Raw genomic sequence first — 18,045 nt, 5'->3', positions numbered from 1 at the left:
ACTTTTCATGTTGAAGAAATAATTTCACAATTCCAAATCAAAGTCAACACTGCAGTGAGGAGAGCTTTTCTACTTTATTACAAAGAGAAGAAGCCTTTATGTGGTCAGAAAATACAAGATTGATCTTTTTTTCTCTTCCTATGAAACGCTGCTGTTCAAACAGCCAGAGTGAATTGTCTCAGTTCACTTCTTTAAGTCCCATCACATTCACTTGGGTATGGATGTCCTTGGCTGCTGAAAATCTGGCCCTTTAGTGCACAGGGCGACAAAGTCCCCTGACCAGCAGTTCCAGAATGTCCCATTTTCATATATTGCATCCATGCACACCTCCTAAAAATGAGGTACAGCAGGGCAAACATTTTCCAAAATAGATGTCATATATATAATATATACACATTCGTACATACATACCTTTATTCATGTGATGTCCAAAAATTTAAAAAAAATGTACACATTTATTACAAAATCGTAACAAAGACTGGACAGTGTTTTGCTCATTCTGGAAAGATGAAGCTCAGTAATAACACAACCCTGGAAACCATCCAGAGATTGTGGCAATATCTTTCTTCTAAACAGTCAGATATTCTTGCATTAAGCTTGGCGAAACTGCCTTTCAAAAACAGAAGGGGAAGTAAAATGAAGGAAGCAGACCTTGCTCATCTTTCCAAATGAAATACGAGAAGGATCTTCACATAAAAATGCACAAACATTTGTTATTTTATTACCAATAGTGCTACAATGAACAATGCAAATTTTGTGGTCTAATTTTGTTGAGTCTTTTGTGGGTTTTCTTTTTTACATTTTAGAAACTAAATGGTAAACTTCTGTCAGTGTACTTGCTTGTCTTTACAGACTCAAGTCTGTCTGCTGGCAAAAAAAAAAAAAAAAGAAAGAAAATAAATGAAAAAAAATTCAGACCCTGCTCAAACTAGAGAAAAACAAATTACAAATTTAGTTGTTGGGCAGCACATAATTAGTAAGGCAGGACCTCAAATGGTGACCCTTTGCATAAGCCAATTGCCAGATCCTCAAGGAATTAAAACCAGGGTGCCTGAGCCACATCAGTTCTGCAGTTATGTTGAGTATTGTGCTGAGACAGCCATACCCCAAGAAAAGGGAAGTCTTTTTTTAGAAGGCTTGCTGAGCAGGGTTGTAGTTGAAGGTGGATGGCAGGTGAGGCCGTTCTTCTAATTTGTCATATTCCAGATGAAACTCCTATAAAACCAAATTTAAGAATTTAGATGATTTCCTCTCCCTCTGATCTCAGATTTTTGTCAAAATATATTTTACTCGATGAACAAAATACCTACATGTACGAGAATGAACACAGACACAGATGTACCAAGTCTTTTTTTCCCTCTAAAATACAGCTTGAAGAAAAGTAATGTGCTGCAGTTTCTGATAAGTGTAAAAATACAGACTTTCTGTGTAAAAGTCAGAGACTACTCATGAATATCTATTTTATAACCACTGAAACTATGTAATTTTTTGCTCAAAAGTAGAAGTTTGAGCAACAATTATGGTACTGTCAATAAAAAGCACTGAAAGTTGCAGGATATTTTAAAGCCAACTTCCAATGACATAAAAAAACCAAAAATTTACTTTTTCCTCAAATAAAACATTTTTCCAATTTGTAATTATTACACCTACTTTTTTTTAAAAAAGCAAACATATAAAGTTATTCTAACCTTACAACTCACACATCTCCAGACTTTCCACTTAAAACCCAAACACTGAAAAGATAAAACTGCCACTTAAAACTAGACAGTGGTTTTGCTGGAAGCACATCTGAACACACAAACTACGTAGCTCATTTTAAATTAAACTTTCAAAATACATTAACTTCATGAGAGTTTTAAAATTTAAGAATAGTGAAGTAATTTCTTCATGATACTTCCTAAGATCAAGAGAGATGCAGAAGATAATTTTATATGTTAAAAACATACCTTTGCAAATCCAAAAAGGGGTTCTAAAATCACTAATTCTATAATCTGAATTAAATAAAAGCACAAACTAAACTCCATTTAAAACATTATGAAACTTAATTTATACTATGTATTAAAGGAAGCCAACAAGTAGTTATCACTATGGGTTAACATATCTTACCATACCTATCTTGTTTCAAATTGATTCTAAAAATGGATGTTCCCATTATTAAATTAAAATGAAAACCTAGGTCATAATGGTTAAATTTTGAGATATAAAACCAAGCATTTAAAATTTAAGATTACATTAACAACTGAAAACCTAGTATGTGCCAAAACTAGAGACACAGCTAATTTTTTTTAATCTTTCTGATTATATCCTTCTGTAAATATTATCATCTTCATTTTGCACCTGAAGAAATGAGGTTCACAAGTACCTGCCCAAATCAGACAGTAAGCGGCAGATCTAGGATTAGGATTCAGTCCTATGTAGCACCAAAGCCCATGACCTTCTAGTGTTAACACGTTATTTTTAATAGTTTTAGCACAAGATCCAAATAAACTTACTTCATTACACCCCTTATGCAGAAATGCTGAAAAAATTCAGTTCACTGACTCATGTTCTTAAAGAAGGGACACTGTAATGACTTTGATCTAAAAAGGTTCACTTTATAGGACAGAGTAACTAAGGCACATAGGTTATTTGCTTATCATTAAAACTAGCAAACTCCAGAATCACCATCACCCCCCCTAATGCATTGTGTAGGCACCACTCTTTCTCTCCCTACCCCTAAGTTTTTAAAAAGCAATTTATTGCCTGGAAGAATATCAAAATGAGTGAAGCAAATATCTTCTTGTTATATCACTCTTTAGAAAATTAAAATTGGCAATTTAGTTCCAAAATATGTGTAGTTGGAGGGTAAAAAGTCTATTTGTAACTGTAACAAATCATAGGCCCCACTAAGTTATATAGATTAAATTTTGTTCGGTTATCCTGTCCTTATCGTTGTACACTGGTGAACTACGCAGTATTATTGGAATTTAAACTAGAGTAACTTCATCAGTGCACATATTTTCCCCCCTTTCATACTAAAAGAAAAGGATCAGTTTAAACCTAGGGAGCATAAATATTTTAATATCATTAAAAAACTCATATATCAGAGATTCAGAAATTAAATAAGTCAAATTTTGTCTTCCTTTTTCTTATATATTTGTTTTGGTCTTTTATGTATTTTTATTCTTCTTAAAATACATAAGTCTTACAATATATACTGGTATCTCTTTGTTCCCTTTGATTGTTGGTAACATCTCTTGTTGGTATGTACACACACAACACACATGCACACATGCACTGACAGGGACAAAAATAGGTCTGTTTTGTAATACCACTGCTTACTTCCTTTGAATATAGTGCCATGCTCCTAACAGGTATGTAATTAATAACGGATGAATTAATAAACCAAGTTTTTTCATTTGCTTTAGGAACAAAACATTACATTTTAATGATTTAAAAGGCTATAGAGTGTTTTAGGTACTTTTTAAAAACAACTTTTAAAGTTTTTTTCTTTTTTTTTTTTTTAAGATTTTTTTTATTTATTTGACAGAGATAGAGACAGCTAGCGAGAGAGGGAACACAAGCAGGGGGAGTGGGAGAGGAAGAAGCAGGCTCATAGCATAGGAGCCTGATGTGGGGCTCGAACCCATAACGCCGGGATCACGCCCTGAGCTGAAGGCAGACGTTTAACCGCTGTGCCACCCAGGCGCCCCTAAAGTTTTTTTCTATTAATCAAATTAGGCTACATATTCTCAAAAGGTCACTGTAAGCAGAACTGAATTTACGTGTACTAGATTCAGATAATCAAATGAAATTATTATGAAAGCATTAATGTAATCACTGATCAAATCACAGAGAGAAACATACACTGCAGGAGTATTTTCTCAAATTCTCAAAAATGTCAACTTTCTCTTACCTAAGATAAATCCTCCAATTTTAGGAAGTTGCAAACTACCTTAAATATACTTATTAGAAATAATTTTTTTACTACTTTGAAGAAAAGTACATATTATTGATTAAAGTATAAAGATATACTAATACTAATGTGTACCAGTAAAATTAACAAAAAAAAATCACATTTATGTCAGGATATGTTATTATAAAAAATTCTAAGCATAAGAAATCCTATTCAGTGTTGGATCCACAAGGTGAAGCCAGGCTGAAAGAATTCTTCAACTTTTAAGTCGTTAGTTTGAGAAAGCTACTGATCATAGAGCAGCCCCCATCACCTGAAAATTCTGTGGATGAAATTATTTTAAAAATTCTACTCATTAAGAATATATAAAATCTGAATGACCACTACTTGTAAATTAGTGAGATAGTGAGTAATTCTAGCTAAATTACAAAGGATAGACCACATAGCCTGCTGACAAGTCAAGATTATTTAAAAGGGGAGAATAAACACAGTGTCAAAATTTTTATGGATCATCACTGACATACAAAAAATACTTTATTTAATGGGCTGGATCCTAGAACTCAGAGTTATGGAATTTTCAGGGGTAAAAAATACTTCCAATTTAAATCACTGAATTTCTTACTAACAATTCTCCAAATCTCTGAAAATATTAAATAATCTGCAAAACAGAAAGAACCTCATACAAGACATCGTGAGATGGAGACCTGACCAGAGTCTAGATCAGGTCAATACTTTTCAACGACAATATGATAACATCAAACTATTGCTTAGAATACTAATAAGACAGCAAGCTTCTTACAATGAGTTGAAGTTATTTGATAATGCATGTTTACCTGTGAGTAGCAAACCACACCCACTTTACAGGTGGGAACTTTAAGGTTAAGTCAGGACATGACATTTTAAGGGCTTTTCTGCTGTTTGATAAACTGTTAATACATTATAAATGGAACTAAATGTCTTAATTCCTAAACAATTTGAGAAAACACTGAAAACATCTTTAAAACAAATAAAAAACCAGAAGCCATTGTGAAAAGTTTATTCTGCAAATACAACTTAAAAGTTTTAAGTTCATGAATCTGTATTTTAATATAACAAAAGTGAACTATGTATAATACTTAATAGAAACCAATAATTCTGCTTGCTTTTATCATTGTGAAAATAATTTTGATGAAAAGTGTCAGTGCCAGTGGCCAGCAATTACTCAAAAGAGATTTCTTAAAGAAACAGTTTAACGATATTTCTCAAATTTTATTTTCCAACTTCAGAGCTAAAAATTATAAAGGTACAGGTTAAGACAAAGCTCAACTGTATAGGAGATCAGATAAAGATGGGCAAAATTATATATGCACACTACATATTTATACACACACACACACACACACTTTTCTTTACAATGACATGTATCTGACTGGGGAATTGCTTTTTATGGGAAAGTAAAGGGTCTATTAATGTTTAAGTTGCTTCTGAATATTTGTGGAGTGAAAGTAGTACTGGAAACTGACTTTTTTCACATAAGAAAATCTGTCATATATATTAAACTAAAACTTGACTAAAAAGATACATCAATCTACTACAAACAGCCATCCTTCTTGCATACAGAAGTTTGGAATAACTTACAATGACACTGAACAAAAAGCTTCAAATCGAAAGAAGAAAACTTCAGTTATTTTCTAACAGACTCTTCCCCCCCCTGCAAAGATACATTTTTCTTTCCTGTACAATCAACTGACTGAGAAGATCTCAAAGTATGGCTCCAAAGACCAGCAAAATCACTGGCATCACGAAACCGTTAGAAATGCAAATCCTCAAGGCCCCATCCATAGACTTATTAAATCAGAAACAATGGCTCAGCAACTCATGTTTTCAGTAACGCTACCAGGTAATTCTGATGCAAGCTAAAGTTTGAGAACCACTGACCTGATCTAACCAACAGTTATAATTTTTCCATCTTTGAAGAAGATTAAAAACACCGATGATAAAAACAGCAACAAACTACAACTACTCCCATGTATCAAATACCCAATATATGCTAAGCTTTGTACTCAGTGTGTGTACGTGTGTGTGAATGTAAAATCTCATTTAATCCTCATGACAATCTAGAAGCAAATATGATTTCGATTTAAGAGATAAGGAAGCAGGCATGGAAAAGAAACTTGGACATGGTCAAAACGTAAACAGCTGAAACAGGAGTTAAATTCAAATCTATGATACAAAGGCTATTGCTTTCTACCACGCTATACTTTGTAACAGGTAACATACACAGTGTCTCTTGTACTATTTGTAATGAATGTAATTATTTCCGCTTAAAAAGTCAGATCATGGATCTACCTTTTGAAATCAAGATATGCATATTAATTATAATTGTTACAATAACTCGAATACAGTTTGGTGGTCTATGGACTTGGTCTGAGAAGTAACGACATTTACCACTGACAAACACCCAAAAGTGATAATAAAAAAAGATTTAACCTCTTGTATGTGTCTTGTCTGGTATTTTTACTTGGGAACATCTTTTCCTATTTCCTTTTTCAAGTTTTATATGAAATCATCTTGTGATGTAAAACATTTTTGTGATAAATATCTGGTAAGCATTTTACACTGTCTTGTTAAAATGTTTTTACTTTCTTATTAATTTAGTAAAGTTGACTCAAAGGATAAAAAAGCCCAAACCAACAACTAAAGAATCATCCAATGGACTAATTGTCAAGAAATATTTATCTTCTGTTTAAATTTACAGAGAACAAACAAAACTAACTCTTTAGTTTTTAATCCTAAGAATCCTCATGGGAAAAGGTATTCATTCAGGGAAATCTTGGGAGTTATGAAATCAGACGTTGGTTATACTCTCTACTAGGTAGACTAAATGCATACATAAGATACTACATACAAATGTGAAATATGCTATGGTACTAACAAAAATTCTGCACATGGGACAATTAAATAGGTGTTTTTGTGAGGAAAAGTTGCAAAACAAAACATGACCACCAACTTTTTCCATAGCCCTCTTCCCTCCAATATTCAGCATACCAGTCATAGGAATAATCATGGTTAATGCTTACAATTTTTGTTATATCACTTGCAAATAAAAACTCAAGCATCTTTCCTACAACGAGTGCAAGTGTTTTAAAAAGCCTATTATCTGTTTATATACCAGTTTCAGGAAAATCTCCTACTTGCTTAAAGGAATAATATAAGAATACATGACTGGGACTGCAAGAGGGTGATCTTTATTTTACAACTGAGTAGACACAAAAGTATTTCAACTGTTACCAAGGCTTGTGAAAAATTACAAAATTTCTTACCAAGTTCAATCATTTTCCTAACTATGGGTGAAATGAGTTGTTTCTGGATACTGTCCTGGAGTTTAAATCAAGCCAAGGAGGTGAAGACAAAAAAAACTTATTTAGCAAGTATCTGGCACATTATTGGTACATATAAACAGATAAAAGAGGATACTTCTTTTTAAAATCTAGATTTATACATTTACACATTTGCACATGGAAAAAAATATACCTTAGCTACTTTCCTCCAGTTAAGACAGTCAAAGAAGTAATATGTTCCCCTCTCATATGTATTGGTTTTCATTGTTGGCTCCATGCCTGGTGCCCTGGTAATCCATACTCGTTCTTCTTTGTGGTATCTCCAATCACGGTTAAAACTTCAATTTTTAAGAGAAAAAAACAATTAATTTTTTCCTGTGGCTCACATCAAACATTTTCTACATTTTGTAAAATTTTTCTCAGAAAATAATTATACAGAAAATACATAAATATGGATGCTTCTTTACCCTTTGTTATTAAATACAATCTTAGTGAAATAAATATAGGAAAAGAATTCCTTATTTTGTCCAGAAAGCACACTCGTTAATTAATATACGCATCTTTATTTAACTGAGGAGACTTTTTAATGCAAACATAACAAGATCTTAAAAGCTCTATGAGCAATGTGATAAAAACTTAGGCAGACCAAATAAAGATACATTGTGTTCCAGAAACTTCATTCTTTTCTCGTTGTTCTTAATATTCAATAGAAATTGAGATATCTATTAAACAAAAACCCCAGCTATTTGTATTATTTTATAAGGAACAGAATAGTTTTTTTCCCTATTTAAATCACATAATTTTGTAACTATGTTGAAAATTCTTAGTAAATGTATTATGTTTATTCTTTATTCAAATCTCACTGATCCTAAATTCTCAAAAGCTAAAAGGATATCCATTAGAATTCATGCAAGAATCAATAAGAATTTAGTATCACTTGTAAGCTGGGGAAGTAACATCCAAAGGAGGTAAAACAATCAGTGAACGTCTCTGGCGGAACAAACCTCCATGTAACAAATACCCTCCTAACTAATACAGTGAGGTAATTTTTAGACATAAATAAGATATGAGACAGAACTGCCAGTAATGGATAGATGAATGACTAAATGAATTTATTTACTTATGAATAAATTAAAAGAAACAGGTAACAATTGTTATGTTACAAAAAATGAAGGGAAAACATGGGAGAAAACAAATTCTCAATAGAGAAATAAAAAAACCAATTTATTATCAACACAGTGAATTTTACATTTTTAAGTATCTGATCCAAGGCCATTTCTAGAAATGTTATTAGGAATATTATAAAATACTTAAATCTGTAAAAATTAGGTCTCTCAATCATAACACTATAATTTTCTTTTTATAAGCTCTCTCCCAACGTGAGGTTTGAACTCACGACCCCAAGATCAAGAGTCACACGCTCTATGGACTGAGCCCGTCAGGCACCCCATAACATCATAAATTTTTATTAACAATTTACTCTAGTTAACATGGTTAACAGAATAGTCTACTGGTAACAAAATATATTACCAACTGGATATATGAGAAATGACACAAAATTTTTATTTTTAGAGCATCAGGAAAGAACAGAAATGCTCAGGAAAAAACATCCAATAGACCAACTTCTTAACACTAATTTGGCCAACAGGCTTCTGATAATGAATATGGACTTCATCAACACTTCCAAACACACAAGATGTATGCAGTGCCTTGCCCGTATAATACTCAACAGATGTTCATTAATGATGAAATTCACTATCATTAACATATGTGGTAACCACAAGAAGATAAGCCACAGTTATGAACCATATTTTATACTTCACATACTTATAAAAATTAGATTCACCAAATTCATGAGCCAATTCTGTCTTCTTACAAATTTAGGATTATTTAAATCTGAAATAATTCTTTTATGTATACAGTGACCATTAACCATGGTAATATAAACTTTCAATCTAAATTAACTTTATTTTACTAAATGTAAAAACAAATTATTTCTTGATGGAAGTATTTCCGCTTTAAGAACAAAAGACAGAAACCATAGTTATCATTTAAAAGAAAAGCTTTCAGAATAAACAAGATCCACTATAATACAAAAGTGTTTAAAAATACTTTGAACATACAGCTCTACTGCAGCTAAAAGTTGTAATACGTCTCCTCCATTCATATAATAGAGATAGAAGAGCAGGTCTTCTCCATATCGGCCAAGTTTTATTGCAGCCAGCTAGAAAAGAAAAATCAATTATTCTGAAGTGTAAAATAAGTTTGAAAATCCTAACATATTGCTACCACAGAAGCAAAAATAAAAAGATAAACAGAAACTCTTTTCTTTGTAGCAGATAACCATTATTACATGATTTCGCAGGTAACTTTAATTTTAAGAGAGAGTTTTACCATTTAAATAACTGAAGTCACTTAACAATTATTTCTGGTACATCCACTTTATGTATTAATAGGATAAGAAGCTATTTATATAAAAACTTCTGACCAAGACCAAATGCTGTTTTACTCGAGGGCTTATTAATACCCAACATGGTAATAATAGTGGAACCAGTGTTCAGAGATGCAGGACTTATATTCAAGACCTGGTTCCATTATTTACAAATATGACCATGTCCAAGTTATTTAATGTCTCTAAACTTCCATATAAAATGCAGAAATGAGACCTGCAAGGTTACTAAGAATGTAAATGAAACTGATAAAGTATCTGTATATGAATGTACCTTAAAGAGTGCCTCATATAACACAGGAAACTTTTAAGAAATGTTAGCTGAAGCTACATTGGACAGTGATTGACAAATCAGTTGGTTATGTATTTTTAGCAAACCACAGACAGTAAATACAAAAATAAAGGGATAGCTCGCTATTTTGTTTAAATGGATGACTAAAAGATGACTGCCTTACGTCCTTCCACAAAGCAGAAACATTAACTGCCAAACTATAAAACATTGAGTTTAACAGTCTTGAAATCTTGTATTAGAATAAACCTTTACTTAAAAGCTCACCAAAATAAAAACACTTTTATCTCTTCACCTAATTCTGTATCTAAATGTTTATTTAACTGTTACACAATCTTGGAATATAATTTTTCTCTCCATTCAAGCAGCAGTTTTGAAGGTGACAAATTCTCCTAAATCAGTATTTCTTAAATTGCCCTAAGAAAAAGTTCTGGAACCCTCATGTAATTGGAGCAAAAAAGCCCTATCTATGGTGGAAGTGGAAGAAAAATCACACAGTCCACAAACAGAAAAAATTAGTTCTATTTCATACTTGTCTTCCACTTACTTAAGTATTAAAAGACATATTGAGAAATATCTCTTTACTTGCCTGTCCACAAAATTAACATCCATTTGACCATGCAACTTCATGGTACAGACACAGAACACTGTCATTTTAATATATATTTTATATATTTATGAAATGTTTTAGATTTATACATAAATATATAATACATATTACACATATTTAGATACGTATGTATAACATATAATTTTTAATAAATTATATCCCTTCCTGTAGGCCAAAATCTAGGGACACAATTTCTAACAGAAATGAACACTTAGTCTTTCCCCTAAACAAAGTATTTACCATTTTCTTTTTTAGAGTAAAAAGAAGATTAAAACTGTAACCTGTTAATAGTTACTTTAGAACTAGAATTTTAGGTAATTAAAACATTTTAAAAAGCCAAATGTCACAGTTTTTAAATATATGCTTATATGTTGTTCCATTGAAAACATTGTATCTGTGACATTTGTATATATATATATATATATATATATATATATATATATACACACACACACACACACACACACATATACACAATATATATACACATTTTATTGATAAGGGCATAAAATGAAAATATCAGAAGGAAATTTATCAAATTTTCCAAAAGAGTTTATTCTCATCAACCATGGTTATACCATTATTAATAACCCCAAGAAATATTTTACCAGTCCTACCATTGTTTTGAAAACATATTCTTTAAATATAACCCAGGATCTCATCAAAACATTAAGAAAAACAAAAGTAGAAATAAAACTGTTTTATATAATTGAATGGACACATGAAAGCACACCCCTGAAACCACTTCTAATTATTTCAAAAAACTTTACACCTTCTGAACTGAAAAACAGTGCCTGAAAAATAGATACATTCATGCTGACTGAGGAGAATAATAAACTACACTCACCTTATCCCTAATGTGAATGTTCGTTAAGTACTCAGATGGAACATGGAAGTCTGGATAATAAAATGAAAAAAGCCTTATTAACTGATTCTCAGTTAAAAAAATATTTTTTAAAAGGTCTGAACACAAACAGATTCTCCTACCTATGTCTTGAGGTCGACAAGGTGAAGATGCCCAGGGTGATGCAAACTTGGGGTAGAGATTTCTGAATAAGGGGGGGGGGGGAAAAACACAAACACTCTGAAGTCCAAAGTAGAAAAAACAGATTTCAATTTTTATTTCAGGAAATCAGGAAAAACAATGACTTCAAAAGTAAAATGAGCATCTTTACTTCTAATTTCTTTTCACGTGTTTACTATGACTTACACAGCAGAAAAATGAAACAAGGTTAACTAGGTTATGTATATGTGTGTGTCTATGTATATATTAAGTTATATATATATATGTTCACACATATATATGTAACTTCAACTCAGAATGCTTTAAATTCATTAATAGCATGTCCCCAAGTAAAATTACTTTCCCATTTATATGGCCAGAAAAAAACCCAGTAATTATTAAAAGCAAAAGTTCAAATTCACCAAATATTTACTGAATGTCCATTATATGCCTGGCACTGTTCTGGGTGCTTTGGACACATTAGTGAATAAAACAAAGGCAACTGACAACATGAAACTTATTTTCTGAGGATGACAGATCAGAAGGAGGCAGACAAAAATAATGTGCATAATAAATAATATTCCATGTTCATGGAGGGGTAGTGATTGGAGATTAGTTGTATTAAATAAAGTAGTCCGGTTAGGTCTCATTTAGAAGATCAAATTTGAACAATGATTTGAAAGACATGAGGGAGTTAGCCATATTAATTATCTGGCAGAAGACTATTCCAGTCAGAGGGAACTGCTAGAGTAACTAAAGTGGGTATGTGACTGACATGTCTGAGGTACAGCAAGAAGGCCAGTGAAGCTGGAACAGAGTGAACAAAGGGAGAAACTGTTGAGGTGGGGGAAGGAGGACATGCCTGTAGAGATAAATAGGCCTATAAAGACTTTAAGTGTTTTTTTTAAAAGATAAATCTTATAAAAATCTAACAAATCTTATTTATAAATCTTATAAATACATAAATCTGTCAGACAGAGAGAGAAAGGGCATGAACAGGGGGAGCAGCAGGCAGAGGAAGAAAGGAGCAGGCTCCCCGCTGAACAGGGAGCCCAATGCGGGATCCCAGGACCCTGAGAGATCACGACCCGAGCTGAAGGCAGATGCTTAACCGACCGAGCCAACAAGGGATCCCCAGATTTTAGGTTTTTAATCATAATGAAACCACAAACCCTCACTGAGCATCACGCAGGAAATTAAACTTTTCAAAAATGATGGTCCTGGCTCCTATATAAAGAAACGATTGTGAGGGACACAGAGAGAATCAGGGACACACGGTGATTGGCTAATGGAGTAATCTAGGCATGACAGGATGCAGAGAGATTCAAACCAAGGTGGCAGCAGTTAAAAGCAGTGAGAAGCATGCAGCAATGAATCTACTATGTCAAACATTGCTGACAGGTCAAGGAGGATAAGGTTCCTACAAACCACCACTGAATTTAGTAACACAGAGGTCATTTGATGACCTCGATGAGAATAGTTTTAGTGAAGTGGTGAGGCAAAATCCTAACTGACCTTACTGAAATGGGTTTAATGGAGAATGGGAGAAGACAAATGGGAGATGCAAAGATGGCATTTTTTGAAGAGTTTTGCTCTCCAAGAAATAAGAGTAAAGAAATAAGGGCAGTAACTCATAGAAGAAGTTAGATAAGGAGAAGGTATTTTATTAACATAAAGGAAGTAATACAATATTTGTATGCTGATGGAAAAGACCCAACAAAAGTGCAAAAAATTGTTAGAGCCATGTCCTTGAGTTTTCAAGAGACATTTTAAGTAGAAAGCATGGGTCAACTATAGCAACAGGGTGGAAGACAAGAATAAGGTGGGTTTTGGGGGTAGGACTATGCTGACATTCTCCTCTGATTATTTCCATCTTTCTTAGCAAAGTAGAAATAAAAACGCAAGGTCTTAAGTCTACACCTGAAACCAGTATTACACTGCTTGTTAACTAACTGGAATTTAAATAAAAACTTGGGTACAAAAAAAAAAAAAAAGCAAGGTCTTCATCTGAGAGTTAAGGACAAGGAAAAAGGTAATTAGATGTCTGAAGAGACAAATGTGAAATAGTTGCATAGAAGAACAAAAGAATGAATGGACCAGGCATGCCAGTTATGAGTGGCAGAATTAAGGGCCCACTTCTGAGGTTCCTGGCCATGAATGTGAAATGAGATCAGGCAGTGAAGCTGTATGTTTTGTATGTTTTTTTTTTTCTAGCCAGGTTCAGTAGCAGAGGTCAAGAATGGAAGTCAGAGTATAACCAGGGTTGTAGTTTCTGCCATGCAATCACGACAAAGAGCAAGAGGGGGGCAAAGCAGTCACGGGTATACGTAAATAAACAATTATGAGTGACCACAGAATTTAATTGGATAAGAAGGAAGTGAGTTCTTAGGAGAAGAGAAAGATGTTGCAGAACAGTGAAAAGGTAGAAGAACCAATGAATTAAAGATCTCAAAGAGTCAAATGATTATAGGAGCCAGAACTAGAGGGAGAAAGATGGAAAACAAAAAGTATCATAGGAGCACAGATAAAATTATAGAGAACCGAAGTTACTGATAATGGCAAAGTCAAAGGGATGATTAAATATATAAGTAGCTGAGACATAGCAGAGGGTAAAATTTTTGAAGGTGAGAAACTCAATGCGGCCAAGATTTCAGGATTTTGGAAGGATCATATATGTGTATTTTGGAAGTGCCAGAGAGGAATGATATTGTCAAGTGGCAGTGATCCAGGAGCTAACATGAGAGGGAATGACCCAGAGTCAAGACATAACACCAACAATGAGTGGCTGCAGTTGATACAATCTGATCACATGAAATTAAAAACTAGAAATCTGCAAGTAGGTATTATATATGAATGTGGAAGAAAAGAAAAAAAAACTTACTCAGGAGAATTCAGATTGAGGCCTAATGTTGTTAAGTCACTTCCTAATGCAAGATGTACCATTCCTGGGTCTGTCTCTGCTGCCCTGATAAACGTTAACAGGCCAATCATTCCAAATTGGTCCGTCACCATCCCTTGAGGAATGTTAGTAACCCGACCTGGATAAGAAGAACATAATAATTTTATCTTTAAGGAAAGAGCAAAGAAATGAATTCTGTAGTATCTCTGACATATTTTATAGAGTCCCACCATCAGGTAACACCTGGATCCCTTTTTTCTGCTGGTTATTATTTTGTGTTGTTGAACTTTTATCTCCAGGGAATTTGGGTCCATCTGTACTTGAAGTTGTCTTGCCAGATGTATTCAAATTCTAACATGAAAAAAATGAAATGTGACATTAAAACTTGTTAAATGTAAAAAGTTCAAGTTCACATATTAGTTACCTTTCTATTCATTCTTTATTATATTTAAATTAGTAGAAATTATTACCTGTTTTTTCAAGTTCTACCTGAAATTTTTTGTTTCCACAACTGTCCCATGGTTTATGAATAAATCCTGTATTTTACACATTTGAGTATTTAAAGGACAAAAAAATATATGGAAAATACTCTTATCTATCTCAGATCTTTGGTCACAGAAAAAAAAAATCTCAGAACTTTATGCTTCAAGTTTCACTTTTCAGTAATTTAATTTAGAAGAGAAAATAACATATAATGTTGCCTATAATATCAGCATAAAAACCTCCAGGATAAGTTAGAATATATAAACTTCTAAAATTCATATTTAATTCTTACCCAATAATCTTCTTTATCAATTATTTTAACAATATATACAAATTCCCATCACACAAAAAAAGCTATTTTCAGTGAAATGTGGAAGAAATAAACACATTCGTTAAGTCAGAAAGAGGAAGCTGAGTTGGCTGAATCAACACAGGAATAAAAATGTGTATAAAGATTCTTCAAGGAGAAAACTTACTCAAGAAAAACACAGCTCCTTAGAAGGCTATAATATCAAACTTCATGGGATCCAGCTGACAGGGACTACAATAAAAGTCTAAATTAACTCTGAGAAGTTCAACAGAAATTTGCAAACCTATATGAAATAGGAAAAAAATAGGCTATCTTCTAAGTTATAAAGGTTTTCCACATTCTTCAGAAGTTAGATTATAACAGATATTCAAGATAAACAATTTTGTAATAGTATTTAGTAAGTCCTTAATATAGTCTATAAAACTGTTAATACAAGAGAAATCTGAAGGGAAAAAACTACATCACTCACATATATAATTCTCAGTTACTTACAGATTTACTGTCATCATTACTTGATGTTGGATCTTTATAGCTGGAACCAGGTAATGCTGGAAAATCTTCGTTGTGTATTGAGAAGTCCTGGGATTGCTCATTTGCTGGTTTTGTTACCATTCCAACTATGTAATGAAAATAATCCAGAGAATTGCAATTCATATTTATGGTATTCTTCTACAAATTATAAAAAATTAACTTTCCTCATGATAATGTACCAAAAGGTTTTTTTTAAAATTACACTATGAAAGCACACTTCAAAAAATTAGTATTCAGGATAACAATGAAGAACTAAACTTTTATATACTGATTAATAACTCAATATACAAAATAATACAAGGGAAGTTAAGTGGTAATCCTACAATTCTAAATCTAATGTCATATATAGATGCTTAAAAACATAATTTGATATTGGTAATAGTTATCAAAATTTTTGGTTTAAAGCTTGATTTAAATATTTGACTAGCTATTATAAACACCAGTTAATTGTCAAATACAAATGAACAAAATAAATTTTAAAAGAACATGTCAGTATTCTACTTGAAAGTGACTTACAGAGTGAGCAAATTGCAATCAATTATAAAACAACTCCATATTATTTCAGATTTTCTTGGACTCCATGTAATAGATGTAAAACATGCAAGAACTGGGAAGTAATCCTCCCACTATACTTGGCATTAGTCAGGCCCTTATTGGAGAACAATATCCAGTTTGGGGCTCCACAATTCAAGAACGATATGGAGAAACTAGAGTTGGTCCAAGGAGAGCAACGGGAATGATTAAAGGGATGAAAAAATGGACCTATGAGGAAAGGTTAAAAACATTAGAGTCTGAACTGAGAATCAAGTAGCTAGGTACTCAACTTCCAGGGCAGATCATTTTTTTGCTATTTTTGGAAGACTAATTTGGAAACTTTAGAATATTAACAATATATTTTTCCCTTTTTAACATATTATTATTTGAATTCATATTCTGAAAGGCAAAGAAATCCTTCTGGGATGAAAATAGGAAAAACAGTTATCTTAGAAAAGTTATGAACCGATCCCTCTAAGTTCATTGTTTCTGCTACTATTATCTACCAGATTCTCCCAAAAGGAAACAACTATGTGCAATGGATAATAAGAATATGGCCGCATTGCTGTTATACATAATTTTCATGTCTAAATTGTTATTGCACATATTTCATGCCCCCCCTTTTCATTTAGCCAAATCTCTTATTAGAGACAGTGAGAAAGAGTTTTAATTGTGACGAGTCTACATAAACTATCCATGACCCATGAGCCAGTGGTTTTCAACGGAAGGCAATTTTTTCTCCCACAGGACATTTGTCACTGTCTGGAGACACCTATGGTTGTCACAATGATGGGGAGGGGGTACTATCGGCATCAAGTACGCAGAGGCCAGGGATATTGCTAAACATTCTATAATGCACAAAATAGCCCCCTATTTAGAAGGAATTATCTGACCCAAATGTCAGTAGTGTGGAGATTAAGAAACTGGCTCAGAAAAAAACCTTCAATGTGTGGTTGGTCATTATTAATCACTAAGAATGTAGGACTGTGTGATTTTAAAAATGTGTGATGAATTAAGAAAAGGCAGACCACAAATAATCATTAAGGTGTACTAAGGCAGAAATGCCACAAGAAAATAACCTCTGAATACCAATGAGGATTTCCTCTTGGGGTTTCTGTACAGTTTTCCCATTTAACTTTTGCTATCATGGTATTCTGGGAGGAAAATGCACTTTGCATATACCAGCTCTGACAAAATTATACTACTCTGATTAGAAAACATATACGTGTGTGTGTACACACACGCACACAAACATGTATAGGCGTGTGTGTGTGTGTGTGTGTGCAATGGAAAGTTTCCATTAGCCATCATTAAAAAGCTTAATTACCATAAGGAGCTCTTCCAGCCAAGGGGTTTATTAATGGAGTTGGGTTACCACTTCCTTCCCTTCTGTTTCGGTCTGCTAATGCTGGAAAATCTGAAAGGTCCAATCCTGTCACATTTTCGCTTCCATCTAAATAATGAGAAAGAACATTAGTTACTGATTCTACAAACACTTTATTTTAAATAAGCTCTATGCCCAATATGGGGCTTGAACTCACGACCCCAGAGATCAAGAGTCACATGCTCTACTGACTGAGCCAGCCAGGTACCCAGATTCTACAAACATTTTAAAGAGATTATTAAAGACCAACCATAATATAATTTGAAATGACAGTACCTTCTTCCTAAATAATGCACAGCACTGTACTAGGTACTTGTAGGTGTACAATAAACACGTGA

General features: G+C 33.0%; 1 protein-coding gene across 7 annotated transcripts in view; it reads right to left on the bottom strand.

Annotated features, from left to right (window-relative positions):
* Positions 1 to 55: 55 nt before the first annotated feature.
* The window catches only part of CNOT2 (CCR4-NOT transcription complex subunit 2), a 118,380-nt gene continuing 100,390 nt past the window's right edge, over positions 56 to 18,045 (bottom strand). For all 7 annotated transcript variants that reach the window (XM_034644426.1, XM_034644428.1, XM_002922184.4 and 4 more), the window contains 9 exons: positions 17,651 to 17,776; positions 15,751 to 15,875; positions 14,696 to 14,816; positions 14,448 to 14,604; positions 11,551 to 11,612; positions 11,411 to 11,460; positions 9,339 to 9,439; positions 7,409 to 7,553; positions 56 to 1,215 (listed from right to left, as the gene is read on the bottom strand). In XM_034644426.1, coding sequence (XP_034500317.1) covers positions 1,129 to 1,215; positions 7,409 to 7,553; positions 9,339 to 9,439; positions 11,411 to 11,460; positions 11,551 to 11,612; positions 14,448 to 14,604; positions 14,696 to 14,816; positions 15,751 to 15,875; positions 17,651 to 17,776 — 974 coding nt within the window. In that variant the 3' untranslated portion in view covers positions 56 to 1,128. The remainder of the gene's footprint in view (positions 1,216 to 7,408; positions 7,554 to 9,338; positions 9,440 to 11,410; positions 11,461 to 11,550; positions 11,613 to 14,447; positions 14,605 to 14,695; positions 14,817 to 15,750; positions 15,876 to 17,650; positions 17,777 to 18,045) is intronic.

Source organism: Ailuropoda melanoleuca, chromosome 15 (genome assembly GCF_002007445.2).
Source record: "Ailuropoda melanoleuca isolate Jingjing chromosome 15, ASM200744v2, whole genome shotgun sequence".
In the NCBI taxonomy this organism is placed as follows: domain Eukaryota; kingdom Metazoa; phylum Chordata; class Mammalia; order Carnivora; family Ursidae; genus Ailuropoda; species Ailuropoda melanoleuca.
The sequence above is the reverse complement of the archived record's forward strand: the minus strand, read 5'-3'. Positions and strand labels throughout refer to the sequence as shown.